Source organism: Neurospora crassa, linkage group III (genome assembly GCF_000182925.2).
Source record: "Neurospora crassa OR74A linkage group III, whole genome shotgun sequence".
Classification (NCBI taxonomy): Eukaryota; Fungi; Ascomycota; class Sordariomycetes; order Sordariales; family Sordariaceae; genus Neurospora; species Neurospora crassa.
In genome coordinates this window covers 3,585,830-3,610,349 of record NC_026503.1, presented here as the reverse complement: position 1 = coordinate 3,610,349, position 24,520 = coordinate 3,585,830, and the positions used below count along the sequence as shown (strand labels likewise).

Below are 24,520 nucleotides of genomic sequence, written 5' to 3'. Positions count from 1 at the left end.
CCGTAAAAGATCCAAAGGCGAAGAAGTCCTGAGAAAGCAGGAATGGGAACATGGAGAATCCGTTGAATATATCTGTTCAAGGCGTAGTCTAGCTTCAGATGCCCACGATGTACTGCAGTTGACCTTTCAATAAGGTCTTCTTCATTACAGCCTCGGTTGAGTTCCACTTCGCCATGTTGACATGTCCCCGAAATCAAAGCCCCAGAGCATGTATATACATATGTAGAGGTACATATGACGCCAATCGCTCGCACGGGCCATGCGGGCGCCATAGAGGTAAATTTTTTCGAAGTTCCGACGTTATCGGGGGCCAAGACAGGCGTCGGTCCAAGTTGCGCGTGAGCCGGAGCCAATTCGAGATCCCATCCGTCTCGCCCACCGACCCGTCCGTCACTCCCCCGAAGATACGATAGCTTACTCGTTTGCCGACGGCACCACCCACCCACCCTTCCCTCCGGCTACCCGTCACCACTCTTGCGCGCAGCAGTACGCGGTCTATCTGCTTCGTGTTCCCCAACTGCTTAACGATCCGATAACCCATCGAACCCCTCCACTTCAGTCACAATGTCCGGCCTTTGGAACACCCTCACCGGAGGCAACAAGAAGCAGCAAGAGCAGCAAGAGCCCGCCGCACCCGCCCCCAGCGCACCTCAGACAACCACCACCACCACCTCCGCTCCTTCATATCCCTCGCCCTTCGATGCTAGCCAGCCCCAAGGTGTCGAGGCCTTTCTCGGTAGCTCTTCCTTCGCCGACCCCACACAACTACACCCTCTTGCCGGCCTCAACAAGGAAACACTAGAATACATCTCGCTTGAGGATACCCCGCTGCCCGATGCCGCCGGCGCCTCAGTTCTGCCCTCGCGCGGCTTCACTGACGACCTCTGCTACGGAACCGGTATCACCTACCTGACGGCCCTCACTATCGGAGGCGCGTGGGGTTTGAAAGAGGGTCTCCAGAGATCGGCCGGCCAGCCGCCCAAGCTGCGCCTCAACTCCGTCCTTAACGCTGTCACCCGTCGCGGTCCCTACCTCGGCAACTCGGCTGGTGTTGTCGCCATCTGCTACAACCTAATCAACGCCGGCATTGGTTACGTGAGGGGCAAGCACGATGCCGCCAACTCAATCCTGGCCGGTGCGCTTAGTGGTATGCTCTTCAAGAGCACCAGGGGTCTGAAGCCCATGATGATCTCGGGTGGTATTGTTGCGACGATAGCCGGTACTTGGGCGGTATGTCACCATTTTTCGTATGGCAGGCGTAGACTGGAAATACACCTTGCTAACTTTACTGTGTCACTAGGTCGCCAGGAGGACGTTCTTCCCCTCCCCCCAGACCAACGAGGTTGACTGAAGTGGGGACGAAGAATGAAATAGGAAACAAAAAAAGTCATCTTCTGTTCCCTTCATCCCACGACTCTCTGGCCATCTATCGTTGCTCCATGAAAAGAGTGCATAGCTAGCCAGCCTTCTCTATTATTTTAATCTTCGAGAGAACTGACAGAAGAAAACCAGTGTCTTTCTCACCAGCACGGAAGACCACTGCGATGAAGATGTGTGTGTGTCCTTGGTTCAACACGGAGCAAAAGGGCAGCAGACACGAACTGGTGGATGTGTACGAACAAGAGAGGGAAGAACGAAAATAAAGCGACACTGGGCTGGGCAGGGCTTGAACAAGGCAGGACATGGAAGAGGGGCCAAAGGGCAGGGTGTGTGCATAGTGGTGCATAGCGCAAGGGTTAGTCTCATCTCTCTCCTCCCCGTGTGTGGAAAATTGTATGTATTATAGCGGATCATATGGACATAGAGCGCAATCGCCCTGGTTGGGCATATGGGGCATTGCGGCAGGCTTCATTCAAACTTTGAGTCTATTGCGGGTTGTACATGACTGTTGGCTCCGGGTTTTATGATAAGATAATAGAGAGGTAATGTTTGGTGTGGGATATATTGGGCATGTCACCCTGCCACACGTTGGTGTCGAAAATGACTGCAAGCAGGTGTGAGTTCAAAGTTCGAAGCGACTTAGGGGCAGGACTACGAATGAACATATCCACTCTCTTAGGATAAGGCCCATCTCCGACGAATTCCCTATTTGCCACAGAACTGGAAACCGTACGCACATTGTTCCTCGAGTATTCCCCATGCAAATCTTTGGCTTGAGAACAACAGGCAAGCACCAGTTTCAATACATGGAAGCAGAGAGATCAAGACAGGGAGGAAAATCAATTCTTCGATAACCGACAGACTAGTGAGCTACAAGTGGCAGTAACGATAATAACCTTGCTTGCCTCTTTATGCTAAGTCCCTCTACGAATCCCGTTATTGCTTTCTCTAAGATCGAAGACTAATAAAGCAAGTTTCCCATCCATATCTTTGGTTATAACAAGATCGAGCTAACATCATTTGGTTCCTGGTGTGGGATGCTGTTGCAAAAGGAGAAAGGCGAGCTCGACATGATCATATGTAACGTGTAATGTATCCCCACCTTCTTCCTAAACCACCATAGAAAGCCACTTGAAGAATATACAAAAACTCGATAGTATACCAACAGAACACTTTAGCATAGAAAGAAGACAACGTAATCATCCACCTTTGTTAGTTTAGGATGAACCGGGGCAGCGCATCCACGAACCACAACAAAAACCAAGCAGACAATGAAGTCGTAAGTGACATATCAACAAGCAAGATGATCAGGTGCACGAGATGTAATGTTCCTACTGTGAGTAGGCGGGTATCATAGATCATGTCTAAATACTCCCAAGGCATACTTTCAGAAATTTCATACACCAAGAACAATGGTCATAGTCGGGTCGTCATGTGGGTTTAGAGTGTTTTGGGCTGTGCCTCCCCTTTTCGGTTGCGGGAGCCTCATACCTGCCCGGGCCGGCTTCTGCCAAGTATCTTATCAAGACCAAGGCAGATGAAAGACGGAGTTTCCGTTCAACTGCGCTTCCGCAGTTGACAGACAACAAAACTTCAAACCAACTCGACTCCTGTTTTGTACCGCGCTCGCCGCACATTGGGAAGAACAACCATTACTGCCACGGCAACGGCAAAAATATCCCGAATCGAAAGCAATCAGAGCAATTAGAGAAGAAGCAGTCAACATGTGCTGTTGCATTCCTTGCTGGCCGTTTGCCGACGTCGACTTTGAGCGCGAACCGGTCAACCGGTACGGAGACAACTATCACTATGTTTTTAACGAGAGCACGAGGGCCTGGGAGCTCCGCGATGTGGTAAGTTTGTTTGCTTTCCTTGTTGCAGAATTTCCACCCAAGAAATCGAGAGCAGCAGCAGGTCAGGTATCTCTGAGGGTTAGTACTCTCTCTTGGATCCGAGGACATCGAGCAGACTCGAAGACTTGTTTGAAGGAAGGAGCGTTTGTTGGCAGGACAACGATCACGAGGACTCAACGACAGATCCAAACTTGCTTGGCTTCAACGCGGGGCTGCAGGTTTCCCATGTGGATATCTTGCCGTGATCCCTTCACTCGCGCTCAGTTTCTGCGCTCCCCAGGCAACAGCGGATCACTTTCCATTTACTTACCACTCACTTCCACGGATTTCACCTCTGAAAATTACCCGACGACGGGCGGATTCAGCAGCAGAGGATCACGCGCTGAAGCGGAAGCTTGCCACAAGACACTCTGAAAAATCGATGTTAGAGGGAACGCATTGGCAGCCGTGCTGGTGGTGAAGATTCTACGACGACCCCAAGGCAAGAAGTGGAGGCGGTCAGCGAGCACCTTTTCAAACCCACGCCGCGCACTTACACCCATTGCACCTTCCCTTTCATTTCCTTCGGGCCCTCTTTCCTCTCGTATTTTTCACAAACAACCCTCTCCACTCAAGCCGGACCACCGCACACGCCGGAAGTCCACCTTGAGAAACCAACTTTGCGTCCAAACCCATCATGGGCGCGCCTCCAGACAAGGGCAACTTGAAATCTCCAAAGAGGGTTTCTTTTCAACAAGGCCTCGAGAAGGACGTCCAGCCCCTCCCCTTAAAGTCCGCCCTGCGCAAGCGTCCCTCATTCCAGGAAGAGTCACCTGCCCAGGAAGAACCGACCAGTCCTGAGCACTACCCCGCCTTTCCGCCTGCCGACCCGGGAGTTTCAACGTCCTCTCAACAAGTCTTCACTCATCACACAGGCCCGGGAGGAATCCAAGCCGACCACAAGGCCGCGCCATACCCTCCCTCCTTCATCCCCGCGTCGCCTTATCAACAACTCCAACCGTGGCAACTCGGCTACAACCAGCAAACCGCCCAGTGCCAGACCGTGATCCCTTACCTCCCAACAACTTACCAAGTCAACATGTCTCAGTACGCCCTCGCCCCGGCCAATACTGGCGTCCATTTCCAACCCCAGGTTGGCGACACCTCCACCGGCCCTGAGCTTCATTACTATACCCCGCGGCACGACGGACAGCTTGGTCTCCAGATGCCTGTCCAGCAGGCCGCTCAGTATATGGTCAGTCTGACTTGTTCTCCGTCCTCGAGCATGCATCAGCCCGTAGTTGGGAAGCAGTACCCACAGTAATACCAGGTGCCGAACCAGGCTCCCTACCAGATGCAGTACCAGTACCCGAGCCAATACCATGGCCATTGTCAGAGCCAGTGGCAGGCCGGACTCTACCCGACTTGGGACCAGCAGCAACAGCAATACTTTGCAAGTGTCGTTGATTTGCGCTTTCCACTTGTTCTTTTCTTTTTTTTTTTTTTTTTCCTCCTCACTGCCAGTAGTTCAAGTGAACTACTGCTTCCCGTGTCCTGACTGCTTGCTGCTTTCCAACATATCGCCGCTGATAAACGAGCTTTTTCGAGAGTCAAAATTTGCTAACTGGTCACAGGCTACCGGAATACCCGTTCCGATGCAGCAGGTTCCCGGCGCCGCTCCGCCCGGTTATATCGTCCAGCAGCCTGTCATGCCGCAGCCTGCCATGCAGCCGGTCTTGGTCCAGGCCCAACCTGTCCCCGGCCAGCCCATGATGATGGCTCAGCCCCAGCCTGCGTACGCCCCGGGCGCGACCGTGATCGTTGCAGGTAATGCTCCAGTTGCCCCCATGCCTGCGGTCCCCGGTGCCGTTCATCCCGAGCCCGCTCTCGGCGTGGGCCTCACCGCCAGTGAGGTTGCCGCAAACAACGAGCAGATCGCTTATGAGAACAACATGGATGAGGCACAGGATTTTAAGCCCGCCGACGATGACCCGTCTCGCATGTATCGCTGCCGTGAGGTCGACGGAAACTGGACCCTGCGCAACAGGTTCACGATTGACAACCTTGGCGACTGCCGCTGGTACATGACCGACGATGGCGTCTTCTATGCCGTCCGCATGCAGTCCTAAACCTGGATGGAGATAAGGAGACGGGTTTCTTGGTAAGTTGTTCCGCATGCGCTTGTTGGCATCGGATGCTAATGTCTGTAGACACCATCACCATTCATCATTGGCAAGGTTCGGCATTTTGCGGGTTCGGTCACTGGCGCTTGGGATTGCGTCTTTTGTTTTGATTCTGGTTTTCCTCTTCATTCTGCGATCAATCGGCTCAAAGGGTTTGCCTTCAGTGGAAGCAAACAGAGGCTTGAAGTTTCCGGAGGTAACAATTGTGATTGGCACATTGAGTCGACGTCAAACTGTTACCTGGTTTAGTTCTTGCTTGACATCGCAAGCAGATGGATGCATGAAAGTAGGAGTGGCAACAGGCAATTGCGTTTGTAGAATGTTTGATACTTAGATATCGGCCCCTTCACAGCAGTGCTTAATCAAATATCCAGTTGTCTAGCTTTGGTGCTTGTCGAGGTAATAAGACTGTCATCGAAAGGTTGTCGAACTGAGATTGAATGGAACGATGTCGTTCAAGGTTGGCTAGGAGCACCCCTTGTGATGAATGATGGAGGTTGTCAATATGCAAGGAGGTACCTGACATTGTGTACAGCATTGCTGCATAAACAACGAGGTCTTTCTGTTAGTATTCTAGCTGCAAGAGATATATGCCAAATGAGATAAGGCACATATCACGCCGTATGTCTGTTAGTGCGATGACTAGGCTGTTCGTGGAGTAAACACTGACGACTAGATGAAGCTCAGTGGGTACTTACCTGTTTGTTCGGATGCGTGGAATGTGACCCCACCCCCGCATCGTCTGAATCCTTGGATGGCGCAATGTGTCTGAACCAATCGTTGACACCTGCCCGACCCGCCCATTTTGGGGAACATCAACGACATCACCTCATGAAGAATACCTAGTATCAACATGACCAACGTATACTTGTAAATAGACACTAAAGCCATATACACCTCAGGCAATTGCACACAATCGATCCTACAATCGTACACACAGCTCAAACTTCATCAAACAACTACACCCCCAAACAACTACCAAGATGCTCCTCATAGGCCTAACCGGCTCCATCGCCACCGGCAAATCAACCGTCTCCTCCCTCCTCTCCTCGCCCCCCTATGACCTGCCCATCATCGACGCCGACCTTCTCGCTCGCAAAGTCGTCGAGCCCGGCACCGCCGGCTACAACGCCATCGTCTCCTACTTTGGTCCCACCACGCCCGACCTCCTCGTTCCCTCCGGGCCCGACATGCCCGAAAACGGCCCCACAGGAAAAGGCCGCCCCCTCAACCGCCCGGCCCTGGGCCGCCGTGTCTTTGGTGACTCCCCCGAGGTGCGCAAGGACCGCGCCCGTCTGAATTCCATCGTCCACCCAGCCGTAAGAAAGGCGATGGCGCTGGCGGTGCTGAAGGCGTATGCGAAGGGGTATAGAGCCGTGGTGCTGGATATCCCGCTGTTGTTTGAGAGTCAGTTGGACAAGTTCTGCGGGACGGTATTGGTGGTTGGAGTGAAGGATCCGAAGGTGCAGATGGAAAGGTTGAGGGCTAGGGATCCGCATTTGAGCCAGGAGGATGCGGAGAATCGGGTGAGGAGTCAAGGGGATGTGAGGGAGAAGGCAGAAAGGGCGCTGGAGAGGGGTGAGGGGAGGGGGTGCGTGGTTTGGAATGATGGGGATAAGAGAGAGTTGGAGGAGCAGGTGCGGAGGGTGTTTTGGCAGGGGGTGGTGGAGAAGTATAGTCCGAGGTGGTGGGCGTGGTTCTTGTGGATGTGCCCGCCGGCGGCGGTGGTGAGTGCGTTGTGGAATTATTGGGCGAATTTGAGGGTGGATAGGAGGTGGAAGGAGAAGAAGGAGGCGGAGAGGGCGAAGCTGTGAGTGAAAAGGGGGATTTGTGTTGAAGCCCGCCCAGTCTCTAGATGGGTTTGCGAGAGAGCACGATGATGAGTTGAGGATGGTCGAGGAGAAGGACATGTGGACGGAAAGAGTGGAAAGATGACAGAGGAGTGAAGGTGACATTTCCTCAGTAAGGAGGGTGAATTGGCGTGTTCACTTTATCTTTTTCATGTCTTCAAGGTTTCTGTTATCGTCCTGTTCCAGACCCACCGGGCCTGTCTGTCAAAAGGGCAATTCACTTTACAGCGACGACAAAACGATGGCAATGGTGGGTGGGTGGTATACAGACTGAAGGGATGTTTTGCTCGGCTAGCGACGCCATGATATATGGTCTGTTGTCCCTTTTCCCCTTGTTATCAAGGTTTGGTTCTCGTCCTGCTCGGAGACTATGGACGTTGGCCGTTTAACAAAGCCGTTCACCATGCAGCTGGTGTTTTGGTTTCGACTGAATAGTCTCGATGATAGGGACAGGGTCGATACGACGAGGTGAGCTTGGGATCAACCAACTATCAGATTGATAACAGCAACCATTTGCAAGGTGATTTGGGAACTGGAATTTCTTATGTCGCAGAGTATATAAACCCTCCTCCCTCCCCTCCCCGCGGCAAGCTTTCACTTCTTGTCTCTTTCCTCATAGTCGTCAGTCTTCTCATAGTAGAACAGCCATTCAAGCCAACTGCGCCTTGAACACTCTTCTCGATCACTATATATAGCCTTAGACAATTACACCCTCCCTTCCTCAGAGTCGTCACATCTGGTACGGCACATCACATCCTCCTCCACAACAGAAGTCGACATCACAAATAACCTCCACCGTCCGACACATTTTAACTCCGCTTGAAGCGTATCCAAGCTCCTAGGTTAGTCTCCCAGCCCATTTGAACTGCACAAATAATACCACTTGGGAAGCCCGCAACTGTCTATGTAGGAATCATGCTCTAACACTCCATCGGCAGTACCTATATACATATCCATAATATCAATCACGAAAATGCCTAACGGAATTTCATCCGAGGAAAAACGGCGCCGACAGGAGCGGGAGCGCCGTTATCAGAAGGCCGAGGAAGAGGCTCGGGCCGCTTGGCAGCGTGGCCTTGAGAACGAGCGAGAGGCTGCCGAGGCTCTTCAAGAAGAAAAGAAGAGCCACTTGGGGAAGCGCAGGGTATCGTTTGATTCTTCGCGGAATCAGACTCACCTTTTCTACAGCTTTTCTCCTCAGCTTGACCCCACGTCTGCTCCCACCGATGCCGGCAACCCCTCCGATGAGCTGTTAAGCAAAAGATACGAATCACTTGTCAAGGAACTTGCATCCTTGCGTTCCGGGTTTGCCGAGCTCGAGGTTCTTGAAATCAAAGAGGCTGAAGAGGAGGCTCTCGCTCGAAAAGTGCAGGCGCACGAAGCGGCCAGGAAAGAACAGGAGCGTCGTCGGCAGCAGGCCGAAGAGGAGGCTCTTAGAATCAAAGAGGCTAAGGAGAGTGTTTTTGCCCTCATACAGCGGGAGGGCGAAGCGGCGCGCAGGAAGGATGAGGAAGCTTGGAAGGAGCAGAAGCGCCTCCGTCAGATGGCCGAGGAGGAGGTTCTCAAAGCTGAAGAGGCTGAGAAGAAGGCACTTGCTCGTGTGAAGCAGGAATACGAAGCCCGGATGGAGCAGGAACGCTGTCGTCAGATGGAGAAGGACAAGACAGCTCGGAAGCGTGACCTTGAGAACGAGCGCCCATCCACCAGTCAGGCTTATCCATGGAAGCCAGAGCAGAGTCCCTACCCTCTGAAGCCCTTGGATCAAGAACACTCATCGATAAAGCAATACCCCACCATCGACCACTCCCATCTGAAGCATCATCCGCGTGGGCATGCAAGCCCTCGCCAGGCCCAATCAGCATCTTCAGTGCTGGTCGGTCTTTCTGGATTGCCTGCGGTGTCTCTCTGTTCTGACTTGGCTCCGGATGTCACTTGTTACGGAGACAAGGGCCGAGACCGCTCCGACTATGCAGGTACATTCGGATCGAAAGAGAAAGAACACTTGCACCAAGAGTGTTTCTCTTCGGCTCCCCGGCCAAATTGGTCTACACCTTCTATGCCAGTCGGTCTTTCAGGCATACCGGCTGGATCTTTAAGCTCAGACGAAGCTCCAGAGGTTGCCAGGTACAAAGACGAGGGTCGAAGTCGCTCTGGCTACACAAAAGCCTATGGATCGAAACATCAGGAACCCTCACACCGAAATCGTCTCCGTTCGGCTCCCAGCCCGAATTGGTCTATGCCCCCTGTACCTGCTTGGAAGTCTCCTACACTCGAACCGCAGGTAATGAAGCAGACTTTGGTCATTCCGGCTCAGCGCTCATGTTTTGCGGGAGTGGAGACTCCCAAGGAGCAATGGCCATTGCCACCCACACCTGCTCCTAGCAACAATGAGCCTCAGGTTCCCACTCGTCTAGAGAGTGAACAAGAGAAGCTGCAACGACAATTGCGGGAAGAAAAGAGGGAATTCGACCAGGGGATAGCCAGACTACGGGCTGAGGTGGGGAGGAAAGGGCGAGGCCATGGCGCAAGCAGCGTTGCGTCATGGCAGACGGGATACAAGTCCATCTGGGAGGATCCCACGAAGGTGGCTCCTGAAAATACTGCCAATGGCAGCTCCAGAGACGTTGCCAAGGTTGTACTGAAGGATGTTGCCGTTCAGACCGGGAATATTGCTCCTGAAAATGACACTCGCAAATCGCACTGGGAGTGCGGCACGGAAGGCCACGGTCGAGACTCGAATATCGACCACAATGGTCGAAGCCTCAGCCGGGCGACAAAACATTCCCGTCAGTATGAGGCGGAGGACTTGAGCCCAAGTAACGATAACCGTACGGAGAGGCTTTCCAAAGCGCATGTCCGCGCCAAGTCACTCAAGCTCAAACTGCCTATCGGAACCAACCCTCCCTACGTGCCACCAACTCCTTATTGGCACCCATCGTTCCCTCCCAGCCTTCCTCCCACACCCTCAAAGCGCTCGAGTGCCCCCGGTCCTGCGGTGGCTATACTTCCTCTTTCGACCTTGGATAAACAGAATGATCAATACCGAGATCTCAAAACGCCGATGCCCCCCGGCAGCTGGTTGAGAAACTAGCTGGATCCTAATAACTCTGGCCAACGTTTCAGCCCCAGCGTCCACAACTACTATCCCATAGCGGCTGAGAAGAAGGTCGATCCGGCGAAGTACTGAGTCTGGGGCGATGAGATGGCTGCCGCGGTTGGTCAAGACTGGGGAGTATGGTTTACGGAATAATGGGACGTGGGGTGTTAGTGCACCAGAATAGGTATTCGACAACGTTTCTCGGAAGGGATTAAGGGTAGTTTTTCTTCTAGCTTAACGAATAACTTGCTTATTTCATCAGGGGTAACACTCCTCCCAACTTCCTGTCTGTCTATGTGGGCTTCTTTCTAACTTCACGTACCTCATTTCCCTATTTTTAGGATATGGCTACACGCGCACACGTGGGTACCGGCTCCTGTCTTTCCAAATCTACTAACGGGGCGATGATCAAAAGATAGTTTTGGCGTTAGTTTGAGTGTAATTATCGTACAAAACATCTCCGATTCCAAGAGTATCATATTGGCGCCTCTTGATGCGGGACATTCTTGACACCGGGTAGCCCCATCGCACCTACTTTACAGGTAGACATAGCATAGCACAATATCATCATATCGTTCTTCTCCTTCTGCTTCATCTTACATGGATTCAAGTTCAGATTCAGATTCAAATACCGTCAGCCATCGCAGCATATCCACACGGCACTTCCACACATCCGTTTCCTAGGCTTTTTACACCACTAGCTTTCAAGCACAGGCTAGAAGATCCTGTTAAAGCATACATCATGTACTGAACATGTTACATTTAGATCGGCGAAAGCGGTTTAGAAAACCTGTCCTTGCGCCGGTGGACCACTTCACCACCCGGATCATATTTCTGTGCAAAAGGACGATATACCGAACCTGACAAGTCGATCCAGCAAGATGCTGCCTATACAGTCGCGATGGCAGATGAATCCGCGCCTGGTACAGAGAATCAGAAGGCGGTGCGAGACAACAAATGGGGGGTTGTGAGGAGGTTTGCCCTTCACCAGAGCCACAACCTTGAGCCAAGGCTAAGGAAGGCCCTTTCACCTGTCGAGTGCACATCAGACCAACATCCGCAACCTTTTACAAAAACAAAATTGAGGAACCCCCCTTCACTTGTCGAGCGCACTTCACTTTGCGGGGCAGTATTGAAAGGTTCATTCCCCAGGCCGCAGAGTATATGAACCGTTCCACCCCCAGCCAAACCTCAGCCAAAAGTCCAATCCTTTTCCACTCCCACAACTTTTGCACCTTCAAGTCTTCGTCCATATCACCTTCTCACCCCTCCCACCGAGTCATCACTTCTCTGCGTCAAAGCAAATCACCAATATCTCCCCGATCTCTTTCACGTCACCCGCGACATTTCAAAATCTCTATGTCAGTCTCTTGCTCCCTTCTCACATCCATTTGCCTTCGTCGCGACGAGCCCTGCGGATCATACGCGCTAACATCTCGTTGATAGTAGCCACATACCTGACAATTGATTACTTTCCTCCTACCACCACAGCGGTTCGTGGCAGAATTTCCACGCCTGCTTTCCCACATCGACAATATGTCGCCCACCAACGAGCAGGTCGTGGGACCCTTCGCCCCGGCTGTTACCGCAATCGGCAGCCATGTTTTCGACAAACTCGAGCACTTGCAAAAAGCCATATACAGGCTTGAAGAAGAGGTTGAGCGCCAGCAAAATGCCCTCAACCGGTACGAGTACAACAGAGACAAGCGCCATTGGCAAGAGTTACGGCCTCGTCTCATCGAAAACAAGAAGGAGCTCGAGGAGCTACGTGCTATGGCTGCTTCTGAACAGAAGAAGCGTGAACAACACAAGAAAGCCATTTTCAAGCTTGAAGATGAAGCCGAGCGCTTGGAATTTGCGCTCAATCGTGACAGGTGGCATTGTGAGTACAAGGAGCGATGGGAGAGCGCATGGAGCCGTTTTAGAAAGATTGAGAAGGACGTGAAATGCCTGCGTGCTCTGGCTGCTCCTGAGGCGAGCAAACTGGAAGAGGAGAAGGCAGCTGCCGAAAAGAAGCGCGCTGCTGCGGAGGAGGCAGCTGAAGAGGAAAGGAAGCGCGCTGCTGAGAACGCAGCTACTGAGCAAAAGCGCCGACAGGAACTCCTCAATCAAAAAGAGGAGGAAAAGAAGGCTTTACAAGCTCAACTATCTGCCGAGAAGAAGCGCAAAGCGGACGCGGAAGCCGCCGCGCAGAAGTACAAGGCAGAGCTAGAAGTCGCCGAGAAGAAGCGTTCTGCCGAGAAAGCAGCTGAGGAAAAGAAGCGCAAGGCAGAGCTAGCAGCCGCCGAGGAGAAAGGAAAGCATGGACGCATGCAGAAGATCGAGCAGGACGTCCAGTTCCTGAAAGCTCACCTTGCGGAGAAGAAGAAGCATGCGGACCTGCTCGCCAGTCAAAAGCTGAAAGATGAGACGAACCGCAAGCTTATGGAGGCTTATATGGCTGAGAAACGTAAACGAGAAGAAGCCGTAGAGGAGGCTCGCCAAAAGCTGGCGGATGCAGAAAGGCGTCTGTGGCTGGAGGACGAGGAAAGACGCAACAAGAGCTATGAGGTCTGGAAAGCTCAGGAGCGCGAACGCCAAAGGGCCGTAGAGGAGGCTGCGAGGAGCGCTGCTCAGAAGGAGAAGGAGGCTTCTGATGCTAGAAAAGAGGCTGAACGACGAGCATCTTCGGCACAGAAGTCTAAAGAGGTGTCGTTCGATCCTTCACGCGACAAGACATATGACCACCGCCCTGCCTCGCGAGACTACCATCGACCTGAAGAGCACAATGCCCCTCGCACAGATAAGTACAACCCACAGAAGTACCACCAAGCTTCTCACGATCATTCCCGTCCACAGAACCCCCAGCACTCTTCTCATCTCCAAAAAGATCCTCACCGACAGGACTACCAGTCAAGGCACCAACTTCCCGCGCAACCTGACTCGCAATATCACCCAGACATTACCCATCCTCCAGCCTTCAGTGCTCCTACCCACGTTCGTCAGGCCGCGGTCGGTTTATCCGGTCTGCGTGCTGGATCCTCAATTGCATCATATTCCCCAGCTGTCGCACCTTGGGAAGAGAAGGATCGGGGCTTGAATGGTTATGCAGCTATCCATGAACCGAGTCAGAAGCCTTCAATCACCGAGAAAAAGTGGTCCACGCCAGTGATACCAACTTGGGTTGCACCTGTCCTGGAGTCAAAGACCATGGACGAGAAACACTTTTCGTTGCCTGGTCCCATTGCGCAAGTCGAGTCGCCAAAGGAGAAGTGGCCATTGCCACCCTTACCCACTCCTAGCCCCAGGAAAATCGATGTCTGCGCTCCTCGAGAGACGGAGGAGGAGAAGCTTCGACGGGAACTGGACGAATACAAGGCAAAATGCGTAAAGCTAGCCGCCGACTTGGAGAGAAAGAAGCGAGTTTCCGGCGCAGACAGTGTAGCGACGTGGCAGACAGGTACCAGATCAATTTGGGAGGATCCAACTAAGAATACCCCGAAGAGCGATTCTAAGGACGCTCCCGAGAGTTCTGAAGACACTCGCAACAATTCTTCGAAGCCGGCAGTCTCTGTGCAGAATCTTCGTCGTCGGCAACCCAGTGCCAGCTACCCTCATCACCTTTCGAAGAGCCATACCGAGGCTCCTCGCCACGAGTCAACCGTCAACCCCGATGGTGATCGGCCCAACAGTCGAACAAGCACGCATACTCGCTACTTCGAAGCAGAGGAGTATGTATCTGCCGATGAAGAGCACACTCCGAGGGGCAAGTCTTCGAAGTTCGCCACCCATAGCAATTGGCAGAAGGCATCAATAGAATCAACTCCACGCTATGTCCCTCCTACACCTCACCGGCACCCTTCCCCTCCCCCGAACTTGCCTCCCACACCTCCTCGCGGATCCAAGGTGTCCACTCCAGTGACACTTCGGCCGGCTCCCAAGGAGAATACCAGCTCCAGCAAGGACATTCAGACGCCCAAGCTGACTGGCATCCCCGGCAGCTGGCGCGAAGAGCCGTTGCCGGCGAATCCCAGCTGGCCCACCAACGTCTCGACCCCGAGCATTCAAAGTCCTGTCCTACCCGCTGGCAAGGCGAAGGAGACGTACAAGCCCGACAGGTACATCCCGCCTTATAGTGCTCCGAAGGATGTAGCCCCTCCTGGCTCCTACCTTTTCGCGGATGCTCGACTCAAGAAGCCGAGCTACAACTACCCCGTGCCCCCTTACTACCCCAGCCACGCCACCACCGCCCCGCAACCAGGCCCTGCGCTCTACGCGCCGGTGGCTTCCTGTAGCCATTTGTACGCTTCTGATGCGCGCAAGTTTCCTTCTGAGGTCGACGTGGAGGCTGGACCATCGAGACATGGTGGGCAGTATTCACCTTGGGCAGACCCGACGGCTGCTCAGAGTTTGGGAGGTATCCAGGCACCTCCAAGGAAGGATAAGGGAAAGGGAAGGGCCCGTTAATTGATGGTGATAAGTAGGATCGGTTTGGGAAATTTAGGTTACAGTCAACATTCAGGAGTATTGGTTCAAGATGATATCCAGGGAGTTCGGCTGGTTCATTTGTCGGTTCGATAGGAACAGTGATGATGTTCATGGAGATGAGGACAGTTTATAGCTTTCTTCTCAGGGGTTTCGGGGACTGGTACCATGATCGGTCAGTGGTTCCAAGATATGGAACGTAACGAATGTCTCTCTCGTAATGATTTAGGGGTTTCGGTTTACAAAGAGGTTATGGGACATAACCGTAGGGACTTTAGCAGGGTTTTCAAGAAAAAGGAGCCAACTTGACGAACGTGTGCCTGAGGTTGCTTGTGTGAAAATTATGCTGATGATCATGAAAAAGGACAGGTGATGATCAAATCTCATCCTGTGCAACATCTTCCTGTGACGCTGGTCTTTGATGCTGGTGCTGATTTCCTTGGTATCACGAACCCTGTAATGAAAACCGACGGCCAAATGGATGCTTAAACTTGACATCATCATGGTTAAACGTGATGTACTACCGTAGTGGTGCCATCTTAACAGTAAAGTGAGCACTCGTCCATGACACTCACGAACATCAAGTCGATAACACATAATGCTGAGGAGATTATTGGGACCATAAGAGAGTAGCTAACAAGCAAGTGGAACCCGATGTGCTGAAGTAGGTAGACCTCGATGGGGCACTGTTTCGTCGACAACGACATGAAGGCGCCTACACCCGGAACCGACTGTCTCGGGCACTTTGATCTTGATGATATCTCGTAGCCGCTTCGGGAAAGGACTACAACGGCTCGGAGGATAGAGAGATTCAGGCATTCATTATGTTTCTGGCATCGCTTGAGCAGTATACTGGAATATGTAGAGATATAAGTGACGTGTCAATTCAACGACTAACTAGATGACGTCCATGAAAGCCCCGATAACGATACACAGACACAGGAAAAGACATCCCTTGAGTGCGAACCATGGGACAAACATGAACCAAGACCTGAGAGTGAGTGGAGAAAACTGATCGCAACCCTTTCACGCATTTATCCATCTGCTTCTGGGTTTTGCATCCTCAAAACAACACAAAAGAGCAAGCTAGACTAGGCATCAAGCGGCAACGGAAGTAGTATCCTCAGTGGCGAGGGACATGATTTACTCATCGTCCTCCTCCTCAGATTCCTCCTCCTCAGACTCGGCCTCGGCGAGCCAGGTGAGGAAGGGCTCAGCAGCCTTGCGGATCTTCTTGGAAGTAGAGCCATCGACGTACTTCTTGGAAGCCTTGCTACCCCACTTGGTGATGACCTCCTCGGAGCAGAGGTCGTGGTGGTAGTAGAGCTGGAGAATCTTGACAATCTTGTCATAAGACTCCTTGCCGAGGTCGGCAAGGAGACGCTCGGTACCGCCAAGGAGGGCCTTCTCGTGACGCTCGGAGGTAACGAGTCTCTTGAGCATAGGAGCACGCTTGGGGATCTGAGCAACAATGTTCTCGTCAAAAAGACACTGAACAAGAACCTGGACGGTGCGGTGCTTGGCATCAATGCCGAGCTCCTTGGCCTTGAGGTAGATCTCGACATCGTCGACATTGTTAATGCCACCCTTGGCCTTGGCTTCATCCTCGATCCAAGTGCCGAGCTGGTCGTAGACGGTGTTTCCACCCTCCTCCTCCTCGTCTTCTTCACCATTCAGGACGAGCTTCTGCTTGAATTCGCCAGGAAGGTTCTGCTGACGGGCACGGACGGCCTCCTCGCTCATGTCGACAGCCCACTCCTCCTCCTTGGGAGCCTCTCTCTTGCCCAACTGCAAGCTCTGAGCCTCAGACTTGATCTTGCGAGTGAGCTCATCATCGTCGCTAGCATATTCAATGTTCTTATCCTCGATGGCAGGAGAGGCCTGGTCGGAACCGTTCTCGTCACCGGAACCTTCCTTATCGCCGCCGTTCTGGCGAGCCTTGCGGGCCGCCTTGCGCTCGGCCTTGTCCTTCTTGCTCTTCTTGGGGACGTTCTTGAGGATGAAGGAGGTCAGCTTGAGCTGGGGCTCAACCTTGCTGCGCTGGCCACAGGCCTTGCAGTCGAGAGTGATCTTCTCGTCCTTGATCTGGACAACCGTCTCGGGGTTCTTGCACTTCTTGCAGAGGACAAACTTGGCAATGAAGCCATCGAGAAGATCCTGGAGCTTGGCGGCCTCGTGGGAGCCGTTGATGATCCAGCGGTCATCAGGAGGATCAATGTTGGTTTGAGCACCAAGCTCGAAACCAAAGTACTTGATCAAATAGCCACCGGGACGAGCCAGGGACTGGGCAACGCTGCTGAGGTTGACAACGACGGTCTTGATACCGTTACCCTTGCCTTCAATCTTGGTCTGGATACGCTCCATCTTGTAGCGGTAGAAGGGGTCGGGGTTGTCCCGACGAACGTTGATAAGAGCACCCATTTTGGCGGTATTGACGGCGAAACAGGATGATGTTTGTAGTATTGTTTTGTTGGAGTTTGTTGGGAGTCTGGTAGACGATACCTAACGAGGGCAGACTAGTAGACTGGTCGACGATGTCGTGGAAAGCGAGGCTTCTTGTTGCACGGAGAGCGTGTGAGGAAGATCGAGAGGCGAGACGAGCCAAAGGGGTCAGTTATTGACGAGTACTTTGAGTTGACATAGGGTAGACCGTGTGGTTAACGAAGTCGAAGGTAGGCATTAACGCTGGCAGACGACCGTGGGAATGGCGATTCAACCGTCGGTACTTTGTTGGAAGCTACAGGGTTTCCGCGATATGCGAAAATGCAGCTTGACGGGGGGAGAGTGTCGGAAGACGGCGTGCTGGTCGTGCTGATACATAAACAACGCTGTGTCGCGCAAAATGCTTATGTTGGGTCTGGTGGTGGTTGTTGTTCTGAACCTGGGCGGTGCTGGAACAGAAAGCTGGGCGGGAGAGGATGGCTTTTGAGGCAAGCGAAATTTTTTTTCTCCCTCTGTGACGAGCGGGCTTCCTTTTCTTGACGGAGCGGAGCGGATGGAGTCGAGTGACTTTGTGTGGGTTTCTGCTGGGATAGTGGATTCACTTCACTTCCGTGGTGCGGCACCCGAAATCCGGGGGAGGTGGAGTTGATGGACAGATGGACAGAGAGCCCGGTCGCCTTTGTGGTCTTGGATAGATTCAAGGACGATGTCGCTGCTGATGGCGGTTGATGGGTAGAATGAAGTTGAGGTTAGTTTGGCAAAAAAGAGGCAGCAAGCAAGAGTTTTTAAAAAAGGACGAGAAAGCAAGTGGATGTGGATCGGTGCTGCAGAATGGAGCCAAACCGGGCACGGGCAACAAGGCGGGCAGTCACTGGACGAGCAAGCAAGAGGATTTGTCGGCCAAAGGATTTTCGTGGTGCCCTGGCTAGCCCCCCCATGTACTGTACACTACCTAGTGTAGTACCTGTGGCTCATGGCAGAGCAAGTCTAGGGTACTTCTTGTTTGGCAGGTAATCACCACCACCAGCGGGCTATGGGCAAAGTACCCGAGACATGTGTCCGTTCTCCAAGCCAGGCAACACCAGTTGCCGTGCAGGTACTGCGTGCAGTTCGTTCTTTCACACACTTCGTTTCGACACCGACAATGGAAGAAGGTCCCGTCGCGTTCCATTCCTACCTGCTTACCATCTCCCCGCCCACTGCAACGGGCAGCACAGCAACAGGACGGACGCGCAATGGCGTATGTTCCGAATGGCAAGTTAGGGAACTTGAAAGATTTTGATGCCATTTTGCCCCTCATCCACTCGGCGTTTCCACGCCTCTGCTTTCGATGCTCGAGTTCCGGCCCAAGGAATGCCTCTTGCAACAAGCTGACTCGCCGGACGGTGGCCAGAAGGCACCTGGACACAGAAGGCCGGATGAAAAGGCGGGACTCTTTGATGACCAGCCGGTATACACTAGAAGATCCACGCAGATGGGGGCGTTCCCTGTGTCTGTGCAATGTCCATCCATCCACACCAGAGACCAGTTCCACTTTGGTTCATTGTACTTTCAGTAACCGAGCCAGGCGGAGGAGGCCTTTGTAGTTGTCGGTCAAGTGAAAGTGACGGTCTCCCTCTCCGCCGTGTGCCTGGGTGTCTCACAACAATTACAGCTTGTCTGGGAAAGCCAATTTCTCTCCTTGGGAAACTTCGGAGTTACGGGGATGTGAAAAATGGGCGGCATTCGGGAAGAATCCGAAACACACGCGATATGTTTTGTCAAGGGAAGGCGGCAATATCAATCAACGCTTAACCAAGTCAACTACCTCTAGGTATGTACACTAGACTCATGCGACAAGCTAGTGTAGAACCAGCCCGCACCAATATCTAGGTAGATCTGTATCCGGCAAAGCGCCCCCCCAAACAGGCAATTACTATGCACCTAAGTCGTTAGGTATTGTGTACGGTTTCTTTCAGGGACGGCATCTCTCACCTCTGCGTCTCTCATTCTCAAGCCAGGGGCATCTGTTTGGCTGCAGGTATCATGTATACTTTCATAGCTCGCAAACAAACAACTTGTCTAAATCTCTTGATGACCTTTCGTGGCCATTTGGCAAGACACCAAGACTGTCAAACATCTATACTTACAGCTACATCTATTGTAATACAAGCCGTCTAAAACACATCCCGCAAGACCCCTGTACCATCACCTACTGCCCACCGATCGGTTCAAACTTCAACAGACACTTTAGCCCAGCCGGCCTTGTCGATATAAGCTGGTCCTCCATCTCCATGTCCTCCTCCGTCATCGTCTTATCCGGCACCGTAGTGAACTTGGAATACACCTCTCGAAGCAAGATCTTCATCTCGGCCAGTGCCAAACTGCTCACCATGTCAGACACACTTCAAAAGTCCAAACTCAGACCATGACACACACCCACACAAAAACCAAAGGGAGCAAACGAAAAAACACAAAAGATAACTTACTGTTTACCTATACACCCTCTAGCCCCATTAGCAAACGCAAAGAACAACTTCTTCCTCGCCGCATCGCCCTTCTCCTCAAACCACCTCTCCGGCCTGAACGCGTCCGGATCAGGGCCCCATGCCTCCATATCGATCCTATGCATGGAATATGCCTGGCAACTGGCCGTCGTCCCCTCCGGCAGGAAATACCCGTCGATGGTCTTGCCGCCCCTGGGCACGATTCGCGGGAGAGACATGGGAATGGCGGGGAAACATCTCAGGCCTTCCATGACTACGGCGTCAAGGTAGGGGAGTTTGTCAAAGTTGATGTCTGACGAAGGGTGAGAAAGCAGTTCTTCCCGTAGCTTGGTCTGAATTTGACGAGATCGCGGCTGCGAGAGCTCCCACATGAGGAAGCAGAGCGCGTCGCCAGTGGTATCGATGCCGGCTACCATGTGATCGAGGAGTTCTGCAGCGATGTCGAGCTGGTCTATCTGTGCGATTTTGCTGTCTTTACCGCCGTGCTCCCCATCACCATTGCTGTTGCCCAACCTCACACTGTGAAGGCGGTCAAGAAGGGTGAAAGGTGCTGCGTCCGTCTTGGCGGCGGTGTCGAGGATAAATTTATCGGCTAGAGGAGTCTCGCGCGGCTTGATGCCACAGATGTAGAGGATTTTGGAGATTGCCTTGTGCAAGGTGGGACTGTAGTAACTTAGTTGGCGATCTTTTTTTTTTCGGCGAGTAGTAGGTAAGTCAGCCATTCGTTTCGTCCATGTGGCCAGTGAATTTGGCGTGGGTTTGTAAATCGTGGGGGAGGGGAGAAAGGGGGGGGGGGGGGGGGGTCACTTGGGGCACTCACTCTGCAAACTGTCGTCGAACGTTATTTCACGCATAATCTCCTCATCTTGCTTGTTCCGAAGCGAATCCGTCCCATAGGGATGGAACAAGTGGTGCGTTACGCAGTCATAGGCGTATGAGTGAAGGCCTGCGTGCTGGAGTGTAAGTTGTTGAGTTCAACATTTACTTGGTGGTGTTCATCATAGAACCCAGAAGAAAACTTACAAATCTAGGGAGCAGGTCAGTTATAAGTTGCCACGGCCTTCGTGTCATATTGTGCAATAAGCTTACATATAGATCGAGGCTTCCATCCAAGGACTCCGCACACCTCTTGACTACCCTGTCCGCCCGTTCGATGATGCCACTGAGAGGTGCTTGACGCATGACATTGCTGTTGGCATAGCGGTCCGCGAGAATTCGTTTCCGTTTCGCATGCTTGAACAATGAAATTCATCAGCTTTGAAGTACATTTTCATGCTACGTTCAGTGACTAGACTCACGTCGTCTTTCTTCAAAAACGTAAACATCGTCCTGAAAAGAGCACACAAATCAGCACCTCGAGACCAAAGCATATGAACCAAGCCATCCGATATGTTGAAACCGCAATACACTCCCTCTCCGCTTCCTCATCCTCCTCTTCTTTCCACTTTTCTCCTCCTCTAAACAACATCCCCCTTTTCCCTATCCCCGCCCAACCCCATCCTGCCACCTTTCACACTTATCTTCGCTACCAACTCCCAGATTCCCCCACTTGTCACCAGAAACAAAGAAAGAGAAAGTACAATACCCACCTCCGTCCGTATATCTTGAACAAATCATACCAGCCCGACTTATCAAACCCGCTTCCACCGGAGCAGTAAATTTCCTTCACCCCTTCCCTTGACGCAAAGCTCACTTCGTTCGGGGCGATACGGACCACGGGCCCGTAACGGACGTGGAGGGCGTGGATCCACCGCGTGCGGTTGGCGCGGAGTTCATGGTACTTGAGGACGAGGGAGGTGAATTTCGTGTAAAGAGGGCCCGGGAGAGAAGAGAGAGGGGAGGTGAGGGGTTTGTAGATGAGGTTGTGGAGGAGGAAGATAATGATGGGGAGAAGGAGGAGGAGGGTCATGGTTAGGTTATGGGAAGGGAGGGGGAAGGTTGTGGTGTAAAGGGGAGAAAGGGGATGGGGATAAGGGGGATCGGGAGATACCAGGGAAGTAGGATGTGGTATGGATGGGAATGAGAATGAAAAAGGGGAAGAAGGTGAGGTTTAGGGTGTCATTGTTTGGCTGGGTGGAGAGGAATTGTCAACCTTGACGATCACTGATGGGTGATGAGGCTTTGTCGGCTAGGTATGATAAGGCGAGAGGAGCAATGAAAAATGAAGAAGATAGGTGAGTCAGCAAAAGTCATTGATAGAGAATGCCAGGCCAGTGCAAGCCGAGAACTTGAGTGAAATGTACCAATCAATGAAAGGCAGCAAGTGCAAAGGCCCCCTCGGACCCCTCATGACGACGCCGATGCCGGGCATATAGTTCCGAACAACAGTGGTCTTGTTATGTTTGACTGCCAATTCAAAGTATCCCCCCATCATCATCCCAAGTTTTCTCGACCCCGTCGTTATGAACGCCATGGTATCATCCCGCTTATTTACCACCCATCAGTCCGCTGAAAAAACCCGTAGACTTCGCCTGAGGAGGGTACTGAACGCCGTTGACCTCAACCTTGGGCTCGCAGGTGCACCACTTGTCTTCGGGGACGCCCGCAAAGACGGAGGGGACGTGGGAGCCGCAGCCACGCCACGCTTGCTTAGCTGTTGGAAGTTGTTAGTGAACAGAAATGAACTTAGATCAGTTCGAGTGCCCGGTTTACGAGACCATGTTGAGAGCTCGAACAAGCGATGGCGGGGTTGAAGTCAGAGGCAGCGATAAGCAAATGCGGGGGGGGGGGGTGATTTGGAGGAAGACAAGGAACTGGATACGCTGTGTATGAAAGTTTCGGCAGGCGATACGGAAACTTACAGCAGGTAGGGCAAGTCGCGCTCATGCACATTTTGGTAGAGGTAGTTTGGGATGTTGGATTCGGAGATGGTTGACCGGAAAGAAAATGCGATAGTTGCGGGATGGTATATTCTTCTTTTATATAGTTGGACCAAAGATGTGTTTTTCTGTCTTGACGGCCTTGTTATAGCTGTTGGCATGCCCCTTCGTATCATTGAGTGAAAGGGTCGCCGAATTCCCGGGGCTTAGCCAGGCGGGCCAGGGCAATAGCGACCTGGATTCCAAGACCCGCAGCGGCACTTCGGCGACCAAGATCCCAAACAGCGGCACCCAAAGATCCCGTCCCGGTGTCCCGGAGAGGGCACCAGTGATTACGGGGACCACCATCATGAAAGGGACCCGCGATGTATGTTTGATCCAGATTAGTCATCCATGGTTTCTTGAGTAGTCCCCGAATGCGAGGATATCACCAAAGTCCCGTTTGATTCCTGACATGTTATCTACGGCTATCGGTCACAAATTACTGGGACTCGGTGGCAGCATCGATGGCTTCTTCTTGCCCGTGCCGCTCCAGCTGCTTCAGAAAGGCATGCACCCGATCACAGAGCCAGCTTTGCGCCAGGTTCGCCGGCTCCCCAGCCGGGCCAAATTCCACTCGGTGATCTGCCTCGGGGATGAGGCCCGATAAGCTCGAGATTACATCCTCCTTACAGAATCTCTTCCACTTGGCCATCATATCGACAACGTCGATCCACTCTGGAACGTGCTCGTCGTTCTCGGATGGCAGAATAAGAGTCGGCATGGAAACCTTGCCCCAAATTTCGGCCAGTTTTTCATCTGGTAGGTCCGACGAGAAGTAGTCATCGTCACCGCTGATATGAGATATTCATCGTCAGCACTGTTGACCACAACACGGACAAAGAAAACTCACCCAAAGCTCGCCAACGAAAACCACCTATAAGCAGAAACCGGAGAAGCCCAAAACTCCTTTGGCAACCACTCTCGCGGCATGCAATCTTGCGCCGTTCCTTCGCTTATCATCTTCTTCGCAACTTGAACGCTCAAGTCCATCCTTGCCTGTCCCTTCCCGGGCGACTCCTCCTCAAAGACTGCCAGAATCGCCTCGCGATCCGACACTGGTCCCTGCAAGATGAACCCTTCTACCTTCTCGAGCCCCATCTCATTGCCGTGTGTGGCGTAGTACATGCAGTCCTGACAGCCCGTGGAGTGGCCCATCAGCACGATCCTGCCCATCTTAAACGTCGTGGTGCGCAAATACTTGACCAAAGCACTGATTTCCTTGACGTCGTTGTGGAGGCTACCGTATCCCCAGGCCGAGAAGGCGCTGCTGAGTCGGGGTTCGTAGACCGCGTAGTCAGATTCACCAGCAATAGCATTAGCTATCTTTTTGACATATGGAATACCATGAGGGCCGTCACCAAGACCACCCAGAAAGATAAGCGCGTTTCTCTTGAGGCCATCGGTCTCATACTCGTAGGCTTGGGCGAAGCGGTTGGAGTCGGGGTCGTGGGATGGGTAATTGTGGACTAGCACGCGGTACGGCTCGGTAGGCGCCGGTCGAAAGGGTTCCATGGCTGCGGTATTGAGCGGACGGCTTCGTGTCTTGTAAGTGGAAAGACGGGAATGAGAAAGTGGGAGATAATTTGAGATAGATCGAGATTGTCGCGCTGTAACTGTCCCGGACAATTTGATCAGCCTGTCGTTACCATGGTGACGAATATGCCGCTGTAAATACTATATGTAGTACGATTACCCACCTGTATGTTCAGCCCGGTTTTGGTACTGTGGATCACAAAGGGTGGAGGCATTACCGTAATTACGGCCCTAGTTATCACTTCCTGAGCTGTGACATACTACTATTGTTTGTGTTCACGTCTGCAATCCAACTCGACACCTGCCACCAAACACCGAAAAAGAACCACTTGCCATGATGAAGCTCCTGGTACTCTACGAGGCGATCGACGTATTCTTTTTTAACGTGCAGC

The 24,520-nt window shown here is 52.6% G+C and overlaps 9 protein-coding genes across 10 annotated transcripts; 5 read left to right on the top strand and 4 right to left on the bottom strand.

Moving 5' to 3' along the window:
- The first annotated feature begins 318 nt into the window (after positions 1 to 318).
- Positions 319 to 2,059, top strand: tim23 (translocase of inner mitochondrial membrane 23). The gene is made up of 2 exons (XM_011395522.1): positions 319 to 1,230; positions 1,301 to 2,059. Exons 1-2 carry the CDS (start codon positions 565 to 567, stop codon positions 1,349 to 1,351), a joined length of 717 nt encoding a protein of 238 aa, XP_011393824.1. The 5' UTR covers positions 319 to 564; the 3' UTR covers positions 1,352 to 2,059.
- A 1,850-nt stretch (positions 2,060 to 3,909) lies between these two features.
- Positions 3,910 to 5,777, top strand: NCU00370 (the record flags this gene model as incomplete). Of its 2 annotated transcripts, XM_011395521.1 has the most annotated exons (4): positions 3,910 to 4,467; positions 4,847 to 5,039; positions 5,180 to 5,373; positions 5,423 to 5,777. In XM_011395521.1, the coding sequence occupies 3 exons, from the start codon at positions 3,910 to 3,912 to the stop codon at positions 5,185 to 5,187; spliced, it is 759 nt and encodes a 252-aa protein (XP_011393823.1). In that variant the 3' UTR covers positions 5,188 to 5,373; positions 5,423 to 5,777. The 2 variants fall into 2 exon arrangements, with proteins under 2 accessions (XP_011393823.1, XP_011393822.1); XM_011395520.1 differs by having other exon boundaries at positions 4,847 to 5,373.
- Positions 5,778 to 6,152: 375 nt separating this feature from the next.
- On the top strand, positions 6,153 to 8,200 carry NCU00369 (dephospho-CoA kinase). Its single transcript, XM_952162.2, has 2 exons — positions 6,153 to 8,087; positions 8,184 to 8,200. The coding sequence occupies exon 1, from the start codon at positions 6,379 to 6,381 to the stop codon at positions 7,207 to 7,209; it is 831 nt and encodes a 276-aa protein (XP_957255.1). The 5' UTR covers positions 6,153 to 6,378; the 3' UTR covers positions 7,210 to 8,087; positions 8,184 to 8,200.
- Positions 8,201 to 8,211: 11 nt separating this feature from the next.
- NCU00368 (hypothetical protein) lies at positions 8,212 to 10,605 on the top strand. Its single transcript, XM_952161.3, has one exon. The coding sequence runs from the start codon at positions 8,219 to 8,221 to the stop codon at positions 10,334 to 10,336; it is 2,118 nt and encodes a 705-aa protein (XP_957254.3). The 5' UTR covers positions 8,212 to 8,218; the 3' UTR covers positions 10,337 to 10,605.
- A 1,273-nt stretch (positions 10,606 to 11,878) lies between these two features.
- Positions 11,879 to 14,788, top strand: NCU00367 (hypothetical protein; the record flags this gene model as incomplete). The annotated part of the gene is made up of 1 exon (XM_952160.1): positions 11,879 to 14,788. The coding sequence occupies one exon, from the start codon at positions 11,879 to 11,881 to the stop codon at positions 14,786 to 14,788; it is 2,910 nt and encodes a 969-aa protein (XP_957253.1).
- Positions 14,789 to 15,610: 822 nt separating this feature from the next.
- Positions 15,611 to 18,112, bottom strand: NCU00366 (eukaryotic translation initiation factor 5). Its single transcript, XM_952159.3, has one exon. It carries the CDS (start codon positions 17,225 to 17,227, stop codon positions 15,950 to 15,952), a length of 1,278 nt encoding a protein of 425 aa, XP_957252.3. The 5' UTR covers positions 17,228 to 18,112; the 3' UTR covers positions 15,611 to 15,949.
- Positions 18,113 to 19,290: 1,178 nt separating this feature from the next.
- On the bottom strand, positions 19,291 to 21,842 carry NCU11030 (hypothetical protein). Its single transcript, XM_001728454.2, has 7 exons — positions 21,324 to 21,842; positions 21,033 to 21,063; positions 20,824 to 20,967; positions 20,758 to 20,761; positions 20,555 to 20,680; positions 19,717 to 20,419; positions 19,291 to 19,611 (listed from the first exon to the last, which is right to left on the bottom strand). The coding sequence occupies exons 1-7, from the start codon at positions 21,641 to 21,643 to the stop codon at positions 19,440 to 19,442; spliced, it is 1,500 nt and encodes a 499-aa protein (XP_001728506.2). The 5' UTR covers positions 21,644 to 21,842; the 3' UTR covers positions 19,291 to 19,439.
- Positions 21,843 to 21,964: 122 nt separating this feature from the next.
- On the bottom strand, positions 21,965 to 22,610 carry NCU00365 (hypothetical protein). The gene is made up of 2 exons (XM_952743.2): positions 22,536 to 22,610; positions 21,965 to 22,327 (listed from the first exon to the last, which is right to left on the bottom strand). The coding sequence occupies exons 1-2, from the start codon at positions 22,564 to 22,566 to the stop codon at positions 22,161 to 22,163; spliced, it is 198 nt and encodes a 65-aa protein (XP_957836.1). The 5' UTR covers positions 22,567 to 22,610; the 3' UTR covers positions 21,965 to 22,160.
- Positions 22,611 to 22,643: 33 nt separating this feature from the next.
- NCU00364 (hypothetical protein) lies at positions 22,644 to 24,251 on the bottom strand. Its single transcript, XM_952742.2, has 2 exons — positions 23,446 to 24,251; positions 22,644 to 23,386 (listed from the first exon to the last, which is right to left on the bottom strand). Exons 1-2 carry the CDS (start codon positions 24,105 to 24,107, stop codon positions 23,035 to 23,037), a joined length of 1,014 nt encoding a protein of 337 aa, XP_957835.1. The 5' UTR covers positions 24,108 to 24,251; the 3' UTR covers positions 22,644 to 23,034.
- Between the last annotated feature and the right edge of the window lie 269 nt (positions 24,252 to 24,520).